At 42.0% G+C, this 15,080-nt stretch overlaps 1 protein-coding gene across 1 annotated transcript; it reads right to left on the bottom strand.

Moving 5' to 3' along the window:
- Positions 1–1,589: 1,589 nt before the first annotated feature.
- Positions 1,590–8,094, bottom strand: LOC147796939 (uncharacterized). The gene is made up of 4 exons (XM_087144861.1): positions 6,911–8,094; positions 5,828–6,806; positions 3,850–5,503; positions 1,590–3,053 (listed from the first exon to the last, which is right to left on the bottom strand). Exons 2-3 carry the CDS (start codon positions 6,243–6,245, stop codon positions 5,142–5,144), a joined length of 780 nt encoding a protein of 259 aa, XP_087000987.1. The 5' UTR covers positions 6,246–6,806; positions 6,911–8,094; the 3' UTR covers positions 1,590–3,053; positions 3,850–5,141.
- Positions 8,095–15,080: the final 6,986 nt, after the last annotated feature.

Below are 15,080 nucleotides of genomic sequence, written 5' to 3'. Positions count from 1 at the left end.
TGCGGATGTGTCCTATGGTAGGTCTCTCTCCCCTCACCACAGTACTACTGTGGGAGTCAGGGAATAGCTCCACATGTAGCTCCGGTGTTTTAATATTTGGTCACACCGGATGATAATGTCATTGACATGGAGTAAAACTGCGTAGTAAACAAGAAAACACAAGCTATGAATACGTGCACTACAGTATTACTACACAAACACTACACATGAATCTCTAGTCTCAAAATACATTGAGATTCATACTAATAACTAGTCGAACGAGTACATGTGCATACTGAGCTCACAGAGCCCTAAATATGTCTATTTAACAGGCCTATAAGTGCAGAAAATAGCCACACACATCCCCATGAACACGTGGATCGCTTGGTGTGTTATATGTTGTTATATGTCAACATGTGAGTATATACGTGTGTAAACAAGGTAAATTTGACATGAAAACCGAATGTTACAAAGGCCTCTAAACCACTTGAAACACCTCTTCATAAGGAATATAACTGGAATCAACTTACAGGCAACGCTTCACTAGGCGCTATATACAGTTAGCAAGGAGCGAGAGGAAAATTTGTGCCCTGAAAATGTCGGAAAATGATGCACAAATTCACTGTGAGAAATCCACTGTCTATGGATGAGTGTAAAGCATGGTTCTCAGATTACCGGTCAAAGGAGGGCGCTATTAAGAAATACAGTGGAAGCAATGTAAACATAACAATGGCATTAAATAATGGGGAAACACCCTCAAATTTATTGGCCAGTCCACATTGTTCTTTGACATACTCAACAGCTGGTCTGTTCACTGAAAAAGTTTTAAGCAACCAGTTGTTCCCTCAGACGGGTGCATCGATGGCACAGAGGAGGTCTTCTCTGCAAGTGAGGCAATGTTGGAATCACTAGAACAGGAGGATTGCACACTCGTCCTTGACAGTAGACGTAAGACTGGCCTAATGGGACTGCTTTGCTCTATCCAGGTAGTACTCTGTCTTCTTGGTGAAATGCGAGATGGCATCCTCCCCCTCCGATACCTGCATTCATATAAGCTTTCAAAAGATCACATAAAGCTCTTCTTTGGCACTGTGTGTCTTCACAATGGCTGTGTTTATAACCCCACACCGTAACAGTTATTCGCTAATTCGAAACTCAACCTCGAATAAATAATTTTCTATCGCGCCACCTCGCCTACTCTGCCCCCCCCAACCTGTAAGAGAAAGAACATGTGGTATGCAACAACTTGGGTAACATCGTTCTTCGGCGACGAGCTACGGGCGGACAGTTATCGATGACGTACGGCACATACCTGTCGCTGATGAAACCAACTGACCAAGCGTTACCTTGCACCTCGTTAGACCGAAAGGTTGGTAGATCTGGAGGAGTACGTGAATAGCAACAAGGACAATGGTTATATAGGGAACCATGCGGAAAAGTCAATCGACCACGTGGTGGCGTATCGTCACCCTAAACGCTAGGAATAGAATTATCAGGGGAAATGTAGAATGTGCGGGCATGGGAATGGCACGACAAAACTCGAACTAGTGAGATGATCACTGTCCTGCCTCGTCTCACCGGGCTTTTTTTTTTTTTTTTTTTAACGTCCGGCGTAGCTGTGCTGAAAACGATCAATGGCGACCACACCCTCTCCGTGTGCTTTCTACCTCGGCACTCTTACGTAATATGCTAATATCATGCGGGCTTTATTGCTTACGATAGAAAATGGTAATTATTCGCTAATTCGAAACTCAACCTCGAATAAATAATTTTCTATCGCGCCACCTCGCCTACTCTGCCCCCCCCAACCTGTAAGAGAAAGAACATGTGGTATGCAACAACTTGGGTAACATCGTTCTTCGGCTACGAGCTACGGGCGAACAGCTCCAGCTACAGGTCTGCCTTATCAAGTGACAAAGAACGGGGAAGTCATTCACAAACTTCGACTCCAACAAGTTTCCTGCCAATTAAATTCTTTAATTATTCACAGAGAACTATCAAATAAAGTGTTGTTGTACACACGGTAGCAATGTTCTCAGGGTCTTCATGTTTTCAAGAGACTAACGGCCACGTTGACCAATCGGAATCCGTAAGAATAGGCCTACAATGGAAATACTTATAAACCGAGATTAAGTGAAACAGTAAGTCGATCCTTCAGGGACTCTTTTACATAGCCATCCTTAGACTGGTCGGTCTTCCACCGACCGTGCTTCTTGAACAGCCTGTCGGGGACTCCCATAGAAGCGGCTGCCGTGGCTCCTCCTGAGCGTAAACTATGAAGACCGAACCTTGCCGGGTCTTCGCCGACTTCTTGCAACGCATCTCGAAACATCTCTCTACATCTAGTATAAGAAATATGACCACTTCGCAATTTGTAAGTCTGGGTAGATCTGGAAAACACAACAGGTCGAAAAAGGAATTGCTCCGAAAATTCATGGATCTTGGCTAACTCGATGTACTTCAACAACATCGAAACCGGACATGTAACTGTCCCAGTCTTCGCAATGTAAACCCAGGAACCATCTTTATACTGATCAGTCTTGCTCTTAAGAATAAATATTCGGACAAAGGAAGAGTGGATATCCAAGTCGCATTCCCTGATATTAGAGACTTCGTCGTTCCTAAGAAAACCGGCGAAAGAAATTAAACACATGGTACAGAGGCGAACATGCATTAGATTATCTGATGATCCGAGCTTGACAACAATTTTGTTCAACGTGTCCACTGTGACGGGCTCCTTCCTGGATGCGGGCTTGGCCGTGATACGCTTAAAACCTTCCAAACTTAACTTAAGGAATTTAGAGTCGCAGGGATTCCTTGTTACTTTGGGGTTACAATCATGATACCACTTAATGCTGTAAAATATTCCTTGTATTCTAGAAAACGGTACATTATGTTTAAATAAGTCGACAAAAAACCTTGCGATATCTTCTGCGTTAGCTGGAAGAGCCTTAATGCCGTGCGCGTCACACCAAGACTGCCAATCATGGAAACAGCTTTTGTACTTTTGTGTCGTGCTGACTGCTCTTGAGGCCGTTAACACATCCTGTAACACCTTCGCATGGTCGTCACCTCTGAAAGAAAAAAGGAGTCGCAAGAAAACGTACACTGAATAAACCGAAGGTTTTTATTCAGGAAATGAACCCCGCCAAGCGGCTATCATGGATTCTGATGTATTGGGTGCACTATGGGGTCAACCGACCCAACGAGAGCCACCAAGCGGATTTATTACTCTCGTAAGCCAAGCGGCAAAATACACACCAAGTGGTACGACCGAGCGACCAGTGGCGAGCGATTCGTTCAACCTTGCAACCTAAGACAAAGCACTGGACTAACCATTCTGGAGGTGCCGAAGACAGAGTTGGCATTTTTCCCCTGTACGAAGGGCCTTGCAAACTAAATCTATAGGCGGCACAAGCCAGTTATTGTCTTTGCTCCAGTCTGTGGTGAAAGCGTCAACATGACTAGCATTCGGACTCCAGTGCTTGGAATTAAAGTTTGACAGTTTGGCATTGTACTCATTTGCGAATCTGTCTACAGTATGCGGGCCCCACATTCTGTCTATAAAACTGAAAAACACTTGCGACACGCCCCAATCGTCGAGGTCAACCTGTCGACTGAGATAATCTGCGTCGGTATTATCCCGACGAGGGATCCACTCGACTTTCAAGTCTATGTTGTTGAGTCTACAGGAATAGAACATATCCATACTCAGCTCTTGTAGCTCGGGTACCATGCTCCCTTTGTGCACTATGGCCACCACTCCTGTATTGTCCGTACGCAAATGCACGGCTGTGCCCCTTAAAGCTGGAGCAAACGCTCGTATAGCAAGGGATGCCCCTTTTAGCTCACGCCATGTGGAACTTTTACCTCTCTCTGCAACTGACCAGTTTTGTTGGAATTCCATCTTCTGGGAATCCATAGTCCACGCGCCACAGCCTGACTGGCTTGCATCTGTATAGACCAAAACCTGGGGGAGAGAATATTCAGACAATACACGCTTGTTAAGTATCGGCAACTCGGATTTCCAAAAAAATAACTCTTCAATCGCTTTACTGCCTGGAGGGAGAGAGAATTCATAATCCCAGTGTTTCCTATTAACAATCTCCATGTGTAAATACCGTGACTTGAGCTGTGATATGTTCCCAATTACACAAGAAAAAGACATAATCTTCCCTGCCACAGACGCTAATTTTCTGGCAGTCACATGTGGGAGGCCGTCAATTGCCGCTTGAAGCGAAGCCAAAGTGTCCTTTACTCTTTTGTCTGTGGCTTGGATGGAACCATCTTGAGCGTTCCAGATCAACCCCAACCAGGTAAGTTTCTGCGTAGGGGACCATATAGATTTTTCCCTGTTGGGGACGAGCCCCGCAGAAATCAAGTCAGCCTTGACCATGGCGGAAGCAGCGGCGCAATCAGCAAGCGTAGCCGCTCTCCCCCATCCATCATCCAGATAAACCACTACATACATACCTTTGCGTCTCCAGTGTGCCACCAAGGGTCGAATTACTTTAGTAAAAATGTAGGGAGCAGTAGTTAAACCAAAAGGCAAAACGTTGAAGGCAAAGTATCTAGTGGTTCCGTGCAGGTCCCACACGAAACCAAGGTACTGTACATGCTCGCTAAATATTTCAATATGGTGATAGCCAGATTTTAAATCAAACGAAAACAAAAAATCTCCCATTCTAAAATAACCCAATGCTTCGTTCCAGTCTTCAAACTTGACCTTGTCTTTCCAGACAAATTGGTTCACGTATCGCAGATCTAAAATCAACCTTTTCTTGCCGGAACTTTGTACCGAAACGGTTAAGGGGTTCACGACCTGTGGCGGGGAATTGTACTCCGAAATAAGGTTCTTCATCAGAAGTTCCTCTATGGCCTCCAATACAAACTCAGAATGACTGATTGCAGAACGATTGTTCTTAAAATACTTTGTAGGGGGTCTGTCTATGAAAGGAATCTTGTACCCCGTACGGATTACGTCCAGCACCTCTGGATAAGCGTCAATTTCCTCCCAAAAAGTAATACGCGAGTGCATACGTCCTCTTGACTCTGGTTCCGCAACACCCTGTTCGTAATCATAATAGTTGTCTAAATAGAACTCATCATACCGAGGATCTGTCCTCCGCTCCAAGTACCCTGTGTCTTCTGCTGTCGTTGGTCTACCGGGGACTGACGTCTTTGGTGCCACTGGATTGGATGCCAGCGCAGTCTTTCCTCCAATGGCCCGTTTTTCCGCATCTGAAGCAGATGTCGGAGGATCTTGCTGCTGACACAAAGCCGGCGCCGTATGGGGGACGAGTCGTCGATCTATACTGGCCACTATAGTTGCGAAAAAGACTATCTGGATTAGCCGGTGATGCTGAAGCCAGGCGCTTTTTCTCTTGGGCCGACTTCGGGTTAGATGAGGCCCTGGCTCTCTTGCGTTTGGCCAAGGCCCGAGATTGAGCCGAGCGGATTCGCTTTTCATCTTCTGAGTCATCTGCCAACTCATCACTGACGTATTCGTCGACGGCAGCCCAACCTGGAGAACGAAACCGCAATTGAACATCAATGACCAGAAATGATAAACTGATTACTAAAATGGCGCGAACAGGACCCTGAATGGAAAGTGCGGAAATCGCCCCTGTTTGGCCTACTCTGGCCGAAACAATCAGCAGTGTTAAGACCGTCCGCAAAAAAAAAAAAAAAAAAAAAAAAATAGAAGGGACATGTATTTTGGCGTGTTCCGCCTCTCTCTGCGTACTGCTCATGAATGTGTAGAACTGAAAATTATGTAAATGTGTGCATGTTAGGGCAAAGCTGAACATGACAAACATACCAACGGACAGACGAAAGGCCAACCCACCTGCCTCTGACTTGTCTGCAAGACGGATGAGTTTGTTCCTCTTACGCAATTCTGCAACCGCGTCTGTAAGGGATTCCTGAGCGGCAGCTGAGGAATTCTCCTGAAACAATTTTTTAGCGGCTTCGATGCTTTGAGCTATTTTCTCGTTAAACTCAAATTGCGTACGGTTACCTTTGAGCCGAAATTGTAACTCACTCGCTCGTTTCAGGGACTGAACTTGCTGCAGCGCCTTTTCGCTTTCGAGCTTACGTTCGGCTATAACCTTGTCGAAGTGCGACTGGAAAGAACCGAGGGCCTCAGATACTCCTGCTTTCACTATAGCTGAGACGTCCCTGGCGGTCAAGGACAGGGGCTGTTGAGGACCTTGGGCACATTGTACATCAGTATCGGAAATCTGTGCGTCGCTGGCCTCAGACATCGTGCAGGACACGGAGAAACAGAGAAAAGCACGTCCGGCGTAGCTGTGCTGAAAACGATCAATGGCGACCACACCCTCTCCGTGTGCTTTCTACCTCGGCACTCTTACGTAATATGCTAATATCTCGCGGGCTTTATTGCTTACGATAGAAAATGGTAATTCTGCAATGCTTTCTGTTGATTGTTGGTCCTTGCAGGAAAAGGTGTTGTACCGACCAATGGCAACTGTTAGGCTCAAGATGGAACAGCAGTTGTCACATTACCATGGCGTAGTGCTTCATCCGTCACTTATCTGCCTCTAACTAATTAGACGTGAATCCTCCTCACAAGATCAACAGCAGAATGTTGAAATGCCCACTCAGGGTGCTTTGTCATGGACTGTAGAGTTTGTTGTGCTGCTGTAGCTTACATTGCTGGTTTTGTGGTATGCAGAGTTTCACAGATTTCCATGTGCAGATTGCAACTCTGCCATGACGCATTCTCAGCATGATACAAGTTCTGTGAGGAGTTCAACTCCACATTTGGCCTGATTTACTCATCTGGTAGTGTTATGACCATTGTTCTAGAAACAGAGCAAAAAGTTCATTCAATAAATCATCAGCTGTCCTCAAAAACATGTATGGCCAACAGTTATCAACAATTCTTTGGAAAAGCTGGCTAACAGACCTCTTCTTCCAAAGTTAGGAGACCACATGTTTGAAGCAGAGGGTATTGAGTCTCACTACTGGTTGTTCATGAAGAGTATCATCCGTCACTATGCCCTCACAAGGCTGAGAAAAATGTGTAGAGACGAACAGAACTACATATAGGTAAAACAGGTCTAGGCAATAAGTTGCAGAGAACAAGAATATTTTTCAAAATACAAGTACAGGTAATTGATATTCTAAAGAAACAATGCTGTGCTTTTCTCACTTCTTGTGCATCTTTATACTCTTTTACAACATACCAGTGTGAAAACTTTTCCAAAATTCTTTTGGGGTGAAAAGTTTTCAAAGTTCACTTTTTAAAATAGATGTAAAAAAATTGTCAGAGCTTTTCTTGACAAGTGATGGCATTGTTGCTTTGATGTAAATGAGGAATACACAACTCAGTTTAAATGTACATTGTATTTACACACAAATATTGCACCCAAATTCAATTTTGTTAAATTACTTTTTAGAAAAGGCTGTTTGCTGAACAATGTAGTGCCTTTTAGTAATACATAATAAATTGTAAATTAAGAAACCGAGCTTTTTGTTGCACTAAACAATACAAAGCTGAGGTTCATGTCTTGAACGACATCAAAGTTTTGCTTACAAACATGTAAAACCCCAGTGCTCACTTAAGATTTCATTTCTATACATGCTAAAATGCTACTCCGGTATTTTCCTGTCTTGTTTTTCTCACTGACATTTTCTATTCCAGTCTGAGCAACTAGTAGTATTAGAAATGGGGAAGCTGGACCAAATTGACCCTCCTATACCTAACAAATAAAAAAGCAAAAATCCAAAAAAACAAAAAAAACAAAAAGGAACATCATCAACCCTGCTGGGTACCTACCTGACCCCCCTTTTCCCTTCAAATCACAAAATACCCCTATATCTAATTGACACTACAAAATAAACCCCCAACTCTCCCACCTTCCTCATGCTGGAACAAGACCATGGGACTTTCTCCACAGCCTCTTATGTCGCAAGTGCCCCTTCCCCAAACCCCATGCACAATCACCACAGTCAACACAATCACCACAGCCAACACAATTACCAATCTTGATTCCAAAAATCAACACAATCACCAGCTGACTTGTTACGGGCCAGCTTGCGTGGATAAAAACTACTATAAATAAATGATATTTGAATAATAAAGTGTATTATAAATAAGTATGACAATGCAAGAAATCAAATGTTTCCAACGATGCCATCAATGTAAACCAATCACTGAATTTAAAAAGATTATAAAAACAAAGAATTATGTAAAATTCTGCAAAGCTTGTAAAGAAAAAATCAACAACTGGCAAAAGTGCGAAAACAGACTAGAATAAATGTCCAGAGTGTCGCCCCGTTTGCCCGCACGGAAAAAACAAAGTAAAGATGCAACGATTGCCACAAAGCTATGTTTTGTATACATAGAAAATACAAGAATAATTGCTGGCGTTGTTTGCATTCAAAGTGAATTATTTTTACTGTGCAATTGCCTTAAACAAATTTTACTTTTGTGAAAAAGATGGTAAACAAGAGATATATTGTGATTATCACGAATTGCTCCATCAAAATTGTAAAGATCCAAATGTCGTATATGGGCCTTTTGATTCAAAGAATCTCATTACAGAAAATCCAAATGGTTGCACATCAAGTATATATTATTTGCACAAAGATGAAAAATATAAACTTATAATTATGATGCCCGAAGCAAAATGTTATGGAATACAACCAATTTATAAATTTGGAACTTTTCAAAACCATCAAATATTAATGGTTATCAAATATGCTATTATTTTAAAAAAAAGAAAGAAAAGTGTTAAATCAAATTAATGAACAAGTATATGAATTTATTATGTTGAAAGTGAGAACAAACCAAACTATTCCAAAGCACATTTTTGAAAAATTAAATGAAAGTAAGACAGTAAAGACAAAATACAAGAAGCAGTAAAGCCTATTTTTACAGATAGTAAAAATGGCAGAAAACGTATGCATGTAAAATTGTCTATGAAAACGGATTTGAAGAGTCTCGCTCCTATTTATTATGGCAAAAAACGGATAGATTCTAATGAATTTGACATCGGTAAAGAATGTAAAATTAAGTCGTTTATTATTGTTGATATGGAGAACGAGCAATTGTTAGATTTAAAGTTAAAACGGCTTTTATAGAACCGCATTAACTCGGTTCACTTAAGAAAACATTAAAAATTGCTTTTCCGTACATATTAGTATGGAAAAGTGAGCTTGTCTTAAATAAATTGGCTATATATAAAAAGAAGAATAAAAATGAGTAAAATTATAACACCATATAATAAAGTAGGAAAGATTAAGATAGGCAAAATTTTAATACCGTACAAGCTGCGATCATGGTCATTGGACAGTCTCAAACAATATGTCAAAGATTTCGACGTTGATTTACCACTGTCCAAAAAACGTCGGCATTTCAAAAAAGACTACGTCAAAGCGATTCAAGATCTTTTCAAAGATTACACAAACATCACCAGATGCAAAAAAAGAACACCTCAAGCGGCTCGTTGAAACACAACATTTACAGATTACGCCCACGGACACAACGGGCGGTATACAAGACATGATTACACACATGCAATCAAGTCTTATTTGGATTATGGCAAATTTGATCGCGTTGACATAACGAAAACAAGATTTAAAAACCATAGCATCAATTTCGAATTAAAACCAGAGCCAATTATTGCAGACGTAATGTCATTTTTGAACTATTACGGCAAACTGATTCGCAACAAAATTATACCGGCTTGGAAAGAAATTGGTCCGCGTAAAATTAAACTCCAATGGGCTATAGAGGTGAGTTTTTTAAACCTAGAACGCAGACCCGATGACAACCGAGACAAATATTTACAATGGACATTTTCTACGGAAAACCACATTGTAACGACACACGACTCGTTAGACCAAATTATGAATGATCACAGAAACAACCTTATTGAACGTTTTGTCAATAAAGGTTCGGGGTATATCGTTGACAAAATACTTGCATTTTACATCAACATTGCTAGGTACGGCGACATTGGCGGAAGCAGTTATATCAAACATTATCAAACATTAAAAATCAACAATTTATATGATGGTGTCTGAGGGCAGCGCTTGGAAAATATACACCACACGCCTTACAACCACTCAAAAAACCAAATTACATGATACAAGATACATGAAGACAGAACAGCGGTCTTAATTTTAAGGGTATCGATTTTCCCACACCATTGTCGCAAATATCACGCATCGAAAAACAAAACAACGTTACGATCAACATGTTTGGATACGCCTATCCTGAACCCGAAAAAGAAATTGGTGCTAAAAGAGCTGCTCAAATATTACGCCAAAAACAAGATCAACGAGGCATTTTTTTAATTTTACAGCTTTTAAAGAATGGTGCACCGGCGGGATTAAACAAATTACCTCATGTAGATGTATTATACATCACGAAAGAAAACTGAATCTGGTATGGTTAATGGTCACTAATGTTGGATAATTGAAACTTTTAGGCCGGGAAGTTAGCAAACACAACGAGAAAATTGATCTGTGCGATCAATGCGACACACACTTTTATGAGCAAGATGATTGTGTCAAACATTACAAAGAATGCCGAGGCGAAGGAAGCCCAGCCTGTTTTGTTGAAATGCCAGGATCGGGGTTAAACAAAGATCACACCAAATTAAAATTTAAAAATTTTAGACATAAACAAAAAACACCGTTTGTGATTTATGCGGATTTTGAATCAATTTTAGAACAAACACAAAGCATGTCTCGTTCACAAAAACACGTCCCTTGCTGTTTTTATTTCGCAGTGATACGATGTGACAATCGTAAAATGGGCGAAAAACTTTATCGAGGACCAAATGCTAGTCAATTATCTGTTGCAAGTCTCATGGAACAAGTTGAAAAAATTAACATTTTTAATAACCCGCAACCGCTTGAACTCACATCTGAAGAAGAAAAAATTATCCAGATGCCGAAAAGTGTGGGATATGTGAACAAATACATTTACCGTCAAGACGAATGTCAGTGTGATGAGCCGAAAATAAGTGAAGGTAAGAATGAATGTCAAGAATGCAGTTACCGTTTGGCAAAAAATCCCAAAGTCAGAGATCACTGTCACGTTACGGGTGTCTTTAGAGGCGCGGCTCACTCTTGGTGCAATTTACAACTTTGAGTCGTGCCCAACGAAATGGCGATTCCCCATATTTCACAACTTGGAAAGTTATGACGCACATCTTGTTATGCGAGGAGTGGCTACGTTTAAAGGCAATGATTACACAGATATAATTTCTTGTATTCCTAAAAATAGCGAAAAAATACGTTTCGTTTAGCCTCAGTCAACTTCGATTTATAGACTTGTATCATTTTATGGCAGCTTCATTGGACAATATCGTCAAAGCGTGTCCCAAAGACAAACATGAGCTCATTGCAAAACTCGAAAACGCAAGTTTGCTTACACAAAAAGGCTTTATCCGTACGAATACATGGATTTATTTTGCCAAGTTTAATGAAACGCAACAACAATTAAAAACTTCGCTTATTCACAAGTAATTTAACGCTTTCGCTTGGGTCTGACGTGGTACACAACACGTACGAAGGTCGCCTGTTAAAATAATTAAAATGATTGTTTATTTTACGACAGTGTATGCAAAGCTCGTCCAAAGGATTTGTATTTATTCTTCCCTTGTAGATAACGTTTGGAACTAGCCTACCTCTCGGCAGACTCATTAACTTACCGATTTCTTTACCCAACTTTAATCTGAGATTTATATCTGTAATCATTATCGTAACCAAATTTGACTTTTTGTGAACTTTAAAACTCACACCTGGAATGGCATTTAAAATAAAATCGAACCAATCCACGTTGTAAACCTGGGTGGAATGACAACGTTACCATGGCCTCCGCCTTGCAAAAAATCTGCGGGCGTTTCTCTTTTGTGTAAACGGTGCATCACTGGTGCAGTAGAACCAGAAGCCGTAACTAAAAGAGCGCGATCAGCGGCTCTAATGATTCTCATTCTTTCTTCTTGGTTGTCGCCTAAAAATCCTTCTTGAATAAATTCTATAGCCATGTGACGGGGTTCTGTGTATGTTTCCAATTGTCCTTGTGTCAAAAGTATTAAAAAAATTAGCGCGTCATCTTTCTCTTATCCAATGCTTCAATGCTTCAGCTGACATTTTCTCCTAGTCTTATACGTTGCTTTCCTAATGTATTTATTTGATTGTTGAGGTGAATTATTTTTTTGTGCAACTGAGGCGCTGAATTCTGCTAAATTTTCTGCTTCATAAGCTCAAATATAATCTCTTATTACGTCATAAAACTAAGCCAAAGTATCTGTCTCTAATTCTGAAAACAGTATTGTGAGTTCGAGCTCTTCTACAACATCCGCGTTGATTGTTGCAGCTGGTGTTGGTGGGACAGCCGCTAGCCCTGGTCTTGTTGCATTGATTGGCCTCTCTGCGGGACATTCTTCGACTTGAGTTCGCCATTCAATTTTAGTGGATTTTGTAACGTTGAAATATCCCTGGTGAAACCTTACTTTTCTGACTTTAATTTTTTTGTTACCTTGCAAATGATCAATTTGATTTTCTAGGTTAAACGTCTGTGGATTTTTCAGTCAAATAAACCAACTAAAACGATCCATGTTCAATCCACCTGGATGCAGCGTTCCAAGTTCGGAGATGACGACCTGCTCCAGTTCCTTAGGCTGTACATCGGATGACACTTTCCGCGTGATGCAGACGCTTAAGTCACCGAGAGCTAGTGTGCAGCGGCGCGCAAAAGTGCTGCGCAAGAGCACTTTGGCGTGCAGTGAGACCGGGGCGCATTCTAGCGCAATACGTACGCCGGTACATGTATTGGCCGTACCCACATACCTTCATTGTTGAACGTGCGGTACGGGCAATATGCACAGCATACCGAGCTTTCTAGTTCAGAAGTGGTTTGCACAGTATGCATACCAAGATGATGGACGGCGGGCAAGTAGATCCATGGAGCTATAATTGGTTGAAACCAATCTATGGTTGTCTCGGAGCGCAGATCATGACGGAATTTGGCATGTGTGAGTGTCGTTAGATGCAAACACAGGCCAGACAGCACACAAGCTCGATAGAACCTTAGCTTGATGGGGAGGATGACCTTTCTTCTCCAAAGGTGGTCTAATTGGCCCACGATGTAATACTGGTGATGCCAATTCTGTGTTGGACATCGGTACTGCATAGACCTGAGATGGAGATACTGCTTCCGAGGTAGCAGACAGACTCAACAGAATCTGCAACATCAGGGCCAAGGGAAACCGGGGCAAGTGGAGGTCCACCTAGGGGATTGAACCTTGGTCTTAGCTAAAGAGGGTTTAAAGCCAATGTGACTAGCTTCCCATTCCAAAGGTTGCAAGATGTTCCCCCATTCTATCTGGGTCGTCAATAAATAGCGCAGCGTCATCAGCATAAAGGAGGTCAGTAAACCTATGGTAGCCTTCATCGATCCCCAGTGATGCCTCACACGGTGACAGAATGGTGTCCATGGCAGCCCAGAATAGAGGGGGGGCTAACAGACAACCCTGCCGGACTCCTGAGGCAGTTGAGGAGGGGTATAAGTCACTGCCTATCTGACCCTGGCTTTGGTGTCTGAATGCAGAGCTTTGATCAGATTCAAAAGGGTATTTGGAATTCCCTTTGAGGAGAAGATATCCGAGAGCTGGTTTCGATCAACAGAATCAAAGGCAAACTTGACATACAGACATACTTACAGAAATACTGTAAGAATTGGGTCAGATGTGAAGCGGCTAAGAGTGAAACCCAAGTGTTGTGGTCTCCGCAGGGACACAAGTAGTGGACAAATTCTGGCTAGCAGAATAAGCGCAAACACCTTGACAGGAATCGAAAGCAAAGTGATGGAGCAAAAACTACTACAGGCCATCCTTGAACCTTTCCTTCTGTAGAGAGGTAGAATTATACCATCCTTCCAGTCTGCTAGAACCATGCCTGTGGACCACACTTTGGGAAACATCTTGTGAAGAGCTCTGCTTATGGGCTCCTTAGCAGATTTCAAGTACTCGGAGAAGATGCCGTCATCTCCTGCTGCACGGCCCAATTTCAACTTTCGAATAGCAGCCTGTACTTCATACAACAATGGAGGATCACAGTCCAGGTCAGAGGTACAGCTTCAGGAGATGTAAGTTGAAAGCGGTCGTGGGGAAGCAGTCGGGAAGTTTAGTGACTGGCAGAAGTGGTCTTTCCAGCAGGACAGCATTTCTTCCGACGAGTTGTAGAGAGCTCCGTCTGCTTTGGAAACGAAGGAAGGAGCTGAGTGTTGGCCAACTCCACGCAGGTGGTTCAGTGCTTTGAAGGCGGGGGGCAGAGTTTATTCTGTTTCAGGCCACCTTCGGCCTCAGAGACAATGGAGTCATACCATACACTCAAGTCTTGTTTTTGACGACTCCTCTTGGCATGGTTGGAGCTTAGACGGGCAGCTCGTTTCTGCTTAATTATTTCAAGGGTGCTGTCAGTAAGCCAGGGGCAATGCTGGGAACGACACACAGGTACAACCTTCTCAGCAGCACCAAGAACAGTGTCACTGCAGCAGCCTGCGCAGTGAATAATTACTTTGTTTTTATTCTCATGTTAATCATCAACATGTGGATAGGTATTTTTTAACTCTTTAGAATCCTGATTAAGACTTATTATTTCTTGAAGGCAGATTTTGCAAACCTCTCTATTTTAGTAAGTGAAAGAGCCTGTCAACCTCCTTCCTTGAGTCACTATGTGTAAGTGGATACACTGGTGCACGCACTGTGAGCTTGAGGTTACATAGCAACCATCTTTTTTGCCATGCTGTCATCAAGACATTTTTCACTTTCGTAACCCACCATGTCAATCCAAGTAATCTTCAGTTTATTCATTCTTGTGGAACCCAAGAAACCCCCATTTTGGTAAGAAGTTTTTTTCCTTATATTTTTATAGTATTTTGGATAAGACAGCTTAAGTTATTTGTTCATATTAACTGAGATTTCTTTGTATCTTTGAGGGGATAACCATTCAGTGATCCCTGACTATACTTGTATGTGACCAACAATGTGCTGATCATGTTATGCCATACTGTTTATGCAGTGGTAGTTTTTAGCTTAATGCTAGCGATTCAGAAG

Source organism: Acanthaster planci, linkage group LG13 (genome assembly GCF_054643075.1).
Source record: "Acanthaster planci isolate LZ-2023a linkage group LG13, COTS_SCS, whole genome shotgun sequence".
Classification (NCBI taxonomy): domain Eukaryota; kingdom Metazoa; phylum Echinodermata; class Asteroidea; order Valvatida; family Acanthasteridae; genus Acanthaster; species Acanthaster planci.
The sequence above is the reverse complement of the archived record's forward strand: the minus strand, read 5'-3'. Positions and strand labels throughout refer to the sequence as shown.